At 29.8% G+C, this 11,871-nt stretch overlaps 1 protein-coding gene across 4 annotated transcripts in view; it reads left to right on the forward strand.

Annotated features, from left to right (window-relative positions):
- The window catches only part of LOC105343695 (myb-like protein X), a 28,322-nt gene extending 16,905 nt beyond the window's left edge, over positions 1–11,417 (forward strand). For 3 of the 4 annotated variants that reach the window (XM_066070679.1, XM_066070680.1, XM_066070681.1), the window contains 7 exons: positions 148–222; positions 929–982; positions 1,156–1,239; positions 2,250–2,303; positions 2,413–2,454; positions 6,998–7,075; positions 8,414–11,417. In XM_066070679.1, the coding sequence (XP_065926751.1) occupies positions 148–222; positions 929–982; positions 1,156–1,239; positions 2,250–2,303; positions 2,413–2,454; positions 6,998–7,075; positions 8,414–8,553 (527 nt within the window). In that variant the 3' untranslated portion in view covers positions 8,554–11,417. The remainder of the gene's footprint in view (positions 1–147; positions 223–928; positions 983–1,155; positions 1,240–2,249; positions 2,304–2,412; positions 2,455–6,997; positions 7,076–8,413) is intronic. The other variant, XM_066070682.1, reaches the window with a different exon arrangement.
- The last annotated feature ends 454 nt before the right edge of the window (positions 11,418–11,871 follow it).

An 11,871-nucleotide genomic window follows, 5' to 3' on the forward strand; every position in this document is an offset into this window, starting at 1 on the left:
AACAAACGAACTGGGTCGTTTAGCGCTTCACTATTCAGTCGTTTCAATGTTAAACAGTATGAGTGCCTGTTTAATGAAAAGATCACTGGTGAAATAAGACATGATAACCTTGCAACGTAATGCATTATGATTTGTATCTTTTTGAAGATGCAAGCGACAGCACAACCGATACCAGTAAGAAGGATGAAAACTTAATTAATGAAGACATGGAACCGACGTCATGTAAGTATGTTTTATTTCCATATTTAACACACTAGATGATATCCCGCACAAACGCGGAAATTAACACTTTACATATTAAATTCATATAATGCTTAATATAAAGAACCGTATTTTTGTTTATGTTGTATATAAATACTGTCTTAATTGCTTCCTTAACATATTCTTTCACTGAAATGAAATCCAACTGCATGGCTAGATATTTAGAGGAGCGGGAAGGGATGAAAAACCTGAACTGAAATGGATGATGAACGTGGCCTTAATTATATTTGTTGCAGCTGTCTGAAGAAAATAGCCATTTTTTTTAATTTGATTTCATTTTTTTTAACCGAGCACTAATCAAAAAGACACAGGAGAGTTATATCTGCACTTTTGTTATTCAACTATACATCAAAGATTATTATGATAACTTTTTTATAGAATGTATAATTAAAATAATGATCGCGAGAATCTTGTCGAAATTAGTTGTTAAAGAATATTTTACATTTGGAAAAAAAATAGCCACTAGCATTTTGTCTTTCTAAATAGAGCACATGCAGACCTTTTCTATTAAAAGATACAAAAAAACTTCATTTCGATTTATTTTCTCTGTCTCTAACTCTCTTTCTTCTGACAACATACCAGAAATATTAAATATACATAATGTTTTTGTAATTGAAATCATTTAGCAACAATAGCTTGTAAAGACAGCTTATCTTTTTCTTTAAAGTTGGACGAATAAATTCCCCGAAAGACGATCGAAAAAGTGAATGCAATGTTAAAGGTAAGACACTACCCTTATTAGCACTATTTATACAGTTTTGGTCCTGTTAGATTTTTAGTTTCAGATTTCTTTAAATATGACCGAAATACTCATGATGTCTGTATTAAGAAATGACCATACTGATTAAAATCGATGGTAGACTTAAACCATTTTGTAATATCATTTGTTTTAAGATCCGAGCTATACGATGGAAGATTTAAATACAAAAAATGAAGACCTAAATGTAGAATCTGTAGAAGAAGAAAACATGATCGTTGGTATGTTCTTTATATTATCCCATTTTAAACTTAATTTAAGAATATTGATCTTGAGTGGGGTGAGAAAAGGGTTCATATCAAGAAAAAGGGATTCGATTTTGCTGGAACATTTTGTCTGATTTCAACAGAAATGTACAAAAGAGGCCCAGGGGTCACATTGCCCACAAAAATAGCAGGTAAATTGGGTAAATCGTTTTCTCAAGAAATAGATTGCTACAATTTGTGTGATTACAATGCAAGCATCCCCAGATGAAGTAGATTGAAAATTGTTAAAAACCGTCACCCTTGACTAAGACTTGAGTCCCAGGAGGGGATCTAACCTAGAAATATACATATATAGGGAAGAAGGTTTAAATATTTTCTTCTAAAGAAATGCAATACTTAGATTTGTAAACTTTCTAGGCAAAAATCGTATAATATACTGACAAAATGTTTAAAGATAGTCGTCTTCTTCCCTATAACTACAAGTGTTCTTAGTATATGCAGGCATTCCATTCTCAGAGTAGATTTTAAATTGTTAAAACAAGACCCCGGACCAACACTAAGAGGGTTCAAAGCTTAACATCGATTTTTTTAAAAACAATCTTCTTCTCAAGAACTACAATTCCACAATTTTGGATATCACTTTGATATTACTATGCAAGCACGACGAGACAAGGGATAATAAAATTGGTAATTTGATGCATCTTTGATCTTAAGATATGATTTCAAAGAACTCGTATTTTATATATTGTTTAATTTATTGTCAAATCTTTGTATATACGAGAATTAACAATATTTTTAAAGAGTTTCATATTAAAACATTTCGATATAGAATTATACAAGAACTATGTAAACGATGTGCGTACATACAACCATACAGACGAACAGACGGGCGACAAATAAAATGTATTTAGAAACACTCACTTTCGCTTTCAACCCAAGTTAGCTATAAACGATATATTTCATAATCATTACATTGTTATTGTTTAGCTACAATATCTTATGAAGACTTTACATTGTTTTTAAAGATGGACGAACCGATTCCCCGGATGGTGATCGAAAATTAGAATCAATTGATAAAGGTAGACCTTTATCACTGACCTTACAAACACTATTGTATAATCTGACTAGATTGTTGATATAAGAAAAGAACCTTTTGCCTTCTATGACAATTTGTTTTTCTTTTTAAAGTTGAGCTAGAGGACGATCGATTGCATGAAAATGATTCGAAAGGTAACTAATTTTAATTGAATATGCATACATGTATGTAAGCATTGTCACAGTTCTTTTTACATACGAAAAAAAGAGAAATTTTATATAAAAAAAAAATTCTCAAAAACCAAGCCAGAAAAACTGTTACTTGTGTAGAAGATTTCTTGGGTGTTTAGACTCAAAGTTGTTCATATTATGAACCTCAGGGGTAGGGAGGGCCACAATGAGATGTTGATATTTACAAAGAAAAAAAATATAATTACTCTCAAAACCTTATTTTTTTATTATTGTATTACATAATTGCAATCATTTTGAAACAGTTTTGATTGCATGTATCAATCGATTAGACTGTTTTTTAGCTCCCCCCCCCCCCCCATGGGGTTAAAAAATTTATGTAGCTTTATATATGTTTGCCTCTCGTTGAGAGCTGCAGTGCTCAATATGTGAAATGGCTATGAAATCATACTGTTCGAAAAGGGGATAAATAATCAACATCAGAACATCGAAAGACAAAATTGAAATTATTACAGGATCATTTTTTCTACATTGTCCTGATATTTTGTATATGACCCTATAGAGCTAATTTTATTAAAGCTATTATTGCCAGCGAAGTGGCAAATGGACCTCTTGTTATTTGTTTCTTTAGAGCATTAAATTTTAAGAATTCATCATTCATTATAAAGCTTATGTACATTTTAAGAGACAGTACAACGTATCTTATTGAAAACACGACTTGAAAAAATAAAAATTGTCCATCGGGTTCGGTATTTTTGTACCACTTATAAATGTATAAACTTTAGGAAAATGTTAAGACAATTAACAGGTTGGGATGGGAACAATTCCCCTATAAAGAGACAGTCTCGCTAAAGCGAGATCATTCCTCTTAAAAGTAATAAAAACATTCCCGCAAATGCGAGATTTTGACACATTTTTTCATTATTATATTGTTTCCTTTAAACAAAAAATGCGGAAGAATATGTTCACATTTTATTGATGATAAGGGCTTAGGTTCTACATGTTTGTTAAAACTTAAGTATTTACAGCTGTGTTTCACTGAAATTCTGTTATAAACTAAATCTATTCGGCAGATTTCCAACGGAAGTCTCTACCGGTAATAAATGTCAATATTTTGTTTACATGTTAAGTCGTACCAAGAATTATTCGTTCAAAATTTTGATTTTTTTATATAAAATTATAGTTCATCGGTTTTCACTCATCATTTTTGATTTTTCATTGATATTTTTCTGTTATAAACAAAAATATATTTAATTTTTTGAAAAATATTTGTTTAACATATGTTTAAATAATATTGCTGGTACAACCTTTCCGTATTTTCATTTTTAATAATTGTTGCGTGTTATTAAATTTCCTTTGCAAGGTCGAACAGCGTCATCAACATGAACACAAACTCTGATAATTTTTGTTTTATAAAAAGAAAAAAATACTTTCAATTGGAAAACTCGCGTTCAATGCAAAAAAACTCGCAATTTCCACAATTAAAAAAGCATCCAATTTTTGTTTACAGCAATGGAGCACTAATATTTAAGGCCACAAAGGCCAGTCTTGGAAAGTAAAATTGCTTCACATTTGATCTCTTACCCGCCTTTTTATATTTTATTCGGATTTTTCATTTATTTGAAATAAATTGTGAAAATCTCGCACTTACGGGAATGTTTTTATTACTGTAAAGAGGGATGGTTTCGCTTTAGCGATACTGTTTCTCTATACGGGAATTGTTCCCAACCTGTTGAACGGTCAATCTTAACTGCAACTTTATGTAATTACATTAATATTTGAAGATCATATTTACAAAGAACGAAGTCGTTTTTGTCGTAGTAGTCATTACATTTTCTTGAATCTTCAAAGGATAATGAGAACGCCCACCTTTTTTACAGACTTAATACATAGTCAGAGCATGTTTGCCTATTGTCTTACTGTTAAGAAAGGAGTCTTTTCTGGTTTTCGACTTGTCAAACGTAAATTTGATTAATTGTTCATTAAATAAAGATGAAAGGAAATTAAAATAGTATATTTTTCTTTCTTTTTGACTATCATACAACTTGGCATAGAAAAAGTAATCAATGTTTAGAATCTTACAAGGACTATATTCTTGGTGGAATATTGGCGCAGGAAAATATCACATATTTTGCAATTCAGAATTGCTGCAGATTAATGAGTCTGTTTTAGCATTTTAAAAATAACATCAATGTTGGATTTTTTACTATTGTGAACTATTGATATGATACTTGGGTTTCAGAATAAGTTTTTAAAATATGATTTGCCTATCAAATTAAATTTTTATAAGCTTTTTAAAGCGCCCAGTCTATACATTGATTTTTGTGAAGAAATCGCTAAAATAAGTTTTTCTCTCATTTTAAATGGTCAATATATAAGCTTTTCTGTCAATTTATATATTTATATAAAGTCTTCATAATATATAAAAATCAGAAATATTTTATTATTGGAAGCATAAGAAATAATCAAAATTTCTTCAAAATTTAAGAAAAATAGAGGAAATGCGGGCTAAGCAATATCAATTTTAGTATAAATATTTATTGCAATTTAGTGGTATAAGCTTATAAACATTCTGATGCTCTATCATTTCTTTGAAGAATAGAATCTTCAAATCTTAAACAAATGTCTACATAACTGCAAAGAACTACACTTATGTTTATCATCCTTTACGTGAGGAAAAAGGTAGTGACCTTTACCTGACCTTAATGCGAAAACAAAAAGTTAACTGTGAGAATCATTTGGTAATATGATCCGTTTGACTGTGTCAAAATTTTTGAATTTCTTATTATAAGAAGTATGTTTGGTAACGAGAAGACTCCTTCCTAAATAGAAGTTATATATTCATTTTTATGTTAAGTTTATGTTAAAAGCAGATTAATAGACAAACATGCGCTCATGGTTAAACAGACAAAAAAACTGTTTCTTCTTGCGCTCGCGTTCTCTGTTGAAACGGTATACTTTGACCTGTTGAATATTATACTTTACCACGTGATTTCTATGCCACGGTAACGGTGAATACACTACTCCCGTCACGTGTTGGGTAAGACGCATTTTCCTAAGCGATATTATTTGTCCATACCTATTTCAGTTCCAATCGAGTGGTGGTTTTATATTTCTTTGAGATGTCTATAGGAAATCATTGGTTATCTGTGTTACTGATTAAATTAGGTTTTAAAACCTCTCAAAAAAAGGCAACATGCAGAGAGAGAGAGAGAGAGAGAGAGAGAGAGAGAGAGAGAGAGAGAGAGAGAGATATGATGATGATGTTTTACATGAATAGTACAGCTTTTCTAATTTTATACCGCTCGTTACAATGAAAAATGACAATAACAAACTGTCAACCATCTCACATATCCATAAAACAAAATACAAATTCAAAGCAGAGCAACATGGACCTCTAAAAAGATAGAGGTAGGATCAGGTGCCTAGGAGGAGTAAGCATACTCTGCTGACCGGTCACACCCGCCTTGTGCTTTTTGTCATAATCGGGAAAAAAACGGAAAAGTCCGTATACAATTAGGCGATTAATTATGGTCTAACAATAAGCATGAAAAACGCCAATCAGCATTCGATCAAGTGGTGATTGTATTTGCTGACAAGGTCGTTGTATCGACCATAGATCTTATTAGATCAACCATCTATTCATATTTATGAGTCTTATCTTCAATCAAGGGCAGACAAGTCTAAATTCAAGATATCTGCAGAGCAGTAAGGGTTAAAAAAAACCAACAATTTGAATTATTTTATTGCAACGCAGTTGAAATCCAATATGACAATAATTAAGTTTCTGTTGGAAACAGACCAAACTATTTGACAAATGACTTGAAGTAAGATCGAGCGAGGAATAAGCGTAACAGCAGTGACCAAAAAAGGACCTCAAATACAGCATTAAGTGCAGTCATCCTTTCTCCATTCAGCTGTACTGTCTCTGAAATGATCATTTTTAGGTTTTTTTTCAATAAATAGATGTCGTTAAGTTATTTAAGAATGTGCAACCTTTTAAAGTGTGCATAATAACTGTTTTTATTGAATTGTCAAAATTATCAAATCAATCAAAGAAGCATACATGTAAATAGGACCTACAACTATATGTACAGGATCTGGCATCTACAGATATATATTACTAATTTAACACTATATTTCAAACAACCCATACATAATTCATTTTAATACCAAACAATTTAGTTTAAATCTATTGTCACTTAAAACAGATAGAAAAATGGAAATATGTTCTTGTATTCTTTGGGATTAATGTGGTTAAGGCTGAAATGTTTTGAAAATATTTAACGATGAAAAAACCTCAAAATTAAGTTACAGATTGTACATGTCCTTATTTATCAGTGCTACAAGTCAAACTACATGTATTTATGTTAATGTAGTTTTAAATTGTGAATGAACATTGGTTTTTATTGGAAAAGTTTTGTGAAAAACACTTTAGTGATAGTTGGAGTCCATATCATTTCATGGCGTGGGGCTAAAACAAACAAATAAACAAAACAATATAGAAAGTGTTTTATAGTAATAAATATTTTTTGACTTTATATTTTAGTGATGGAAATGCGATCATACGAAATCAGTGCTGATGAAAAAGAAAGGGATAGTGAAAATAAATACGAATCGCAAAAAGGTAGGTAGTGAATCCTCCCTATTTTGGGAAACAAACTGATATTTCAATTTTTTTGTTGTGATATTGCAAAGAAACAAGCATGTGATATAAAAAATATTACCTTGGTCGAATTATGCTCATATGGTAACTTACAAACTGTCGATACATGTTAACTGTGAACTTAAAATATATCATGTAGTGTTGTTCCAGTCGGTTTTTTATATCGTAAACAACGACAGGGTAAAGCCTGCGTAATTAATAAAAACCTAATAAGTGATATTGTTCAGCAAATTTTTGACAACATCAAATCAAAGTTACACAACAATTCGTTTTCATTTAAGACGCTGAATCTACGTTTAGGTTAGATTAAGGTTGTTAAATTTTCATATAGGTGCATGTATAAATTACTACGATATGTTTTTTTCACAATTACATGCTAAATTAACATCCCCGCGTAGGATATCCGAAACACAAGTTCCGATGTGATTGTTTACCATATGCATGTAATACAAATAAATGTACTAGTAGTGCAATCGCCTAGAGTTTATCAGACATAAGTTCATAACAGTTTCTTTTATATAATAGAAATAAATAGAAAACAGCTATAACTAACTATTTTTGTCATTTTAAATGAGACAGAGAGAAAACTATGAGAATTGTTCATTATCCCTCTTATTTGAGCGGGAAATTGCACATGGATGTCTAAAAAAAATATTATTTTTGTAAAAGTGCTTCCACACAATTTTCATGCATTTAAAATCTTACGCATTGATCTATTTTAAAATGTATTTTTTCTAATTAATGTTCAGAATAAATTTTGAAAATGAACCAGCAATATGTGGGAGTTTTCTGAGAGTTTTCAGTTTAAATGCTGTAATAAAGCTATAAGATTCATTTATTCAAACAGTTGTTTTAGTTGAACTATATTTTATTTAACAAGAACAGGAGATTGGTGAGGAAAACAATGCAGAAGAACTCTTTGATCCAAAAACTATTAAACCACATCCATATCTCTCTCTCTCTCTCTCTCTCTCTCTCTCTCTCTCTCTCTCTCTTATATCATTTTTAGGCTTCCTACAAACTCAAATATTATTGTTTGGATTAAATATTATAAGAAAATTGATATTTTAAATCGTTGTTTAAACGTAAACAAGTAACAACTATGGGTCTAATGAATTGGATCTTGGCTAAAGGAATTACAGAACATTTCTTATTCGCTGTCATTGCATAAGCAATAGTTAAAAGTCTTCCAAGAGATGATAAAAATTATAGAAATATGCATTTTCACAAAGATTAAATATTGAAATTTTAAACAGATATGGTCACATTTAACATTTCAAAACATATTTTTTATTACAGATATTGAATTGTCTTCTTCTACGAGCAATGAGAATAAAAATTCAACAGAAAAAGAAGAACAATTAGATCTAAAAGAAAAGCCACCTCAGGTCAAATCAAGAGTAAAAGAAATACAAGAAAGGTTAACTAAGCATAATTAAAGATAAGTTAAGATGCCTTTGGAGATAAATTATCGCCGTTTTTATCAACTTCTAAAGAATGGTTGGGTCAATTACAATAGAGAGTAGGTAATCACGTTACAAATACATGTACAAATACATGCCAAAACATAAAATTAAATAACCATTACCATTACAAGGATTTTGAAATGTAACTTTAATGGTTAAATTCCAATTATTTGGCAATTGAAGTTTATTTGATTTCAAATTGCATTTGAGAAAGTATACTATTTGAATCAAAACCAGGATATAGCAACAACATGTTTACAGTTGAATTAATGTTCATAAAATGTTCATATGCCACATCTTTAAATCTATACATAGCAGATCTGAATGTATTTTCTGCGACACTTAAAATTCTTTCTTTTGCATTTATATCAACTGTATCGATTAAAATCTTTTTTAAATCACATTGGAAAATACCAACTCCCAGTAAAAACAAAAACAATACAAAACACTATAATTATTTTCAAAACACAAATCACATTTATTATTCTGGACTTATTCTTCAAAAGTGTGCAATGCACCCTGTGAACAGATTTTCCCCAATAACATCATTTTGCTAATTTTCGGGATCGAATATTGTGGGGAGTGGGGACACTCAGTGGTGGACATCTTTCTTATTCATGTATAATAGTTTGAATTACACTCTTTTCACTAAAAATGATTATTTAAACTATACTTAAAATTTAAAATTCGGCTTATTACATTGCATTGCTTTAAATTACATTCAACTTTACAATTTATTACGTTCAATAGCACAACAAGTTATCATTACACGATTCCTGCTCCTAAAATACCACAAACAAAAGCAAATTTGTGATATTTTGAATGTTGTTTTATTGATGTGACACATTTAGATACATGTAGTACTTTATATTGGCTTTCTTTTGTCTTTAAACCATCTTTAGAATTTCTTCGGTACTCTTATTTTCTGTGTTACCATTCAAAAAGATATCATAATTTTTCGGCACGTCGTTTTACACAATGAAGCAAAATTGAACCACGAGGAAGTGGTATTAAATGTATACAGTCATAACATTTCGGTATAACTATCTAAAAGTGTCATATGTACATGTATGAAATATTCATGTAAATGATAATGTATAATTGGCATTTATAATCCAGGCAAATTCAAAGCTGTTATTATAATTGGCATTTTAATCAATTTATTTGAAACATGTAATTATAAAAAATAAGCTGTATTATTTATAACATTATTGTGTAACCAAATATGATTTTATGACGATTCTGCTTGTACATGTAACTTCAATCTTTATGAAAATTTGAATCAAATTATTAATTTTATCATAACTTGAGATTATGTGACATGCAAAAACACTGTTATCCGATCGATCCAGAGTCGAAATTGAACTTGACTTGAGGAATCTTAGCAGTTTGATGTCTTTTTTGAGCCGTTACCGTAGACGCTTTTTTATCAAACAAATTATCTCTATTTTTAACTAATAAAGCGATTGTACTGTTTAATTAAGATGCGTTTTAGTGTCTTTTGAGTTGAGTAATGAAACGGCATATTAAATGGCAACAATTAATCATTTACTTGATCAGTTCTTTGAAAGAAAAAAAACATTTTGACAAAGGAAATATCTTAGTACATTGTACATCAAAATGAATTCGTCCTCTGGTTTTCTATGCATTAAAAATTAGGTTCAAAATATAAGTGACTTTGTTATGAAATATGCATACTTGATGACACTACAATTTTATAGTATTAACCCTAAATATAACTTCTTTTAAGCATTGGCTCACAGATTATAGCTCAACATTCATTATGAAAATCTATAATCAACTTTTCCAGAAAAATTTAGCTGTGGGGAAACACATTCTAGATAATAAAATTATAGACACATTTCAGCACACGACTTAAAATTACATGAGTTGATCAAGAGAATATTCATACAAGATGGGGCAATATTGTTTACAATGACAATATTAGAACTCTTTTTTCTGAACAAAAAGATGTATGGCATGTACTAAGTATACGAGATTAAACAGATTCAAACTACAATGGACTGCAAGCCTTATCTTAATTTTGCAAGTTTTTTTAAATCACTCCCCGACCTAGGGCAATTCATAGTAATGGTGTTTGTTTAGTTTTTACTCATTTTAAGACTACTTAATTCTCAACATAACATGTTTTATTTGACAAAAAAAATCTAAAAAAATAATGTTATTTTTTTCTAGTTTATGTAATAGTACACCAATGTCCAACCCCTTCCCCCACGCTCATTAAAATTATCACTGAATTTCATTTGCAACAAAATTTCACAAATTAAAGACAAGTAAAGAATCTATAAGCTGACAAAATATCATATCAATTGATGCATGTCTTGGGCAGTTTTGCAAGTAGGTTAATTTTGGTAAAATTTCAGTATTTTCATGAAGTTAAGGCCCTTATATCTTTATGTATTGTGTTAATAAAATTATTTTAATATCATTTAGATTTACTATAAGTTTTCACAATATAAAGAAATGAGTTTCATTCAATTGCAATGTGTAGTTTTACCAATAAACTAAAATGAATTGAATACTGTCTTATTTTTCAATAGATCTTTAAAAGGAACAAGGGGAAATTCAAATGCTATTCGTTTCCATGGTTACTTATGTTATGAAATAAAAATCTTATCATAATCAAGTTAGGTTATCGTGAGTATCTTTGCCAAGTCTCATTCAATTTCTGTACACTTCCATTGATAGCAATTTGCATGGTTCCGTCAATTCATAGGTAATTTGATTAACTTTACATATATTCTTAGACTTGACACAAATTCAATTTAAACACTTGTTTTTATAATTATTTATGGACATTGTAACATTAAATAGACACAGGGAAAATTAATGTTTTGTTATTTTTTCAGATCATTTTATAGAAATAAAATTAAAGATAAAACACATTGGTATTACAAGAAAGTGAGGAAATTGACTTGCCTTACGCAAAAATGTTATTTTTCCTGAGCTTGTGTTACATTAAAGGCGTTTCCAATTTTTAGCTGCAATGAGAACAATATTCTCATTGCAGCTTTTTCAATATTTTGCATTATTGAAAAGATACTTTTAACTATTAACACATGTCGATGTCCCGTCAGAGATTGATATTGAAAAATAATCAGTACTTCCTGTTTGGAAAATAAATATTTTTTATCGACTGGAATTGTATATCTTTGTAACGCCATCAAGTTCAGCATTGTAATTTACAGCTTATTGGTAACTTTAACCGTCATTCATTAATTACGCAAATGATAGCTTTAATATTAGGTTGACATATTTACGCCTGTTTTT

Source organism: Magallana gigas, chromosome 9, assembly GCF_963853765.1.
Source record: "Magallana gigas chromosome 9, xbMagGiga1.1, whole genome shotgun sequence".
In the NCBI taxonomy this organism is placed as follows: Eukaryota; Metazoa; Mollusca; class Bivalvia; order Ostreida; family Ostreidae; genus Magallana; species Magallana gigas.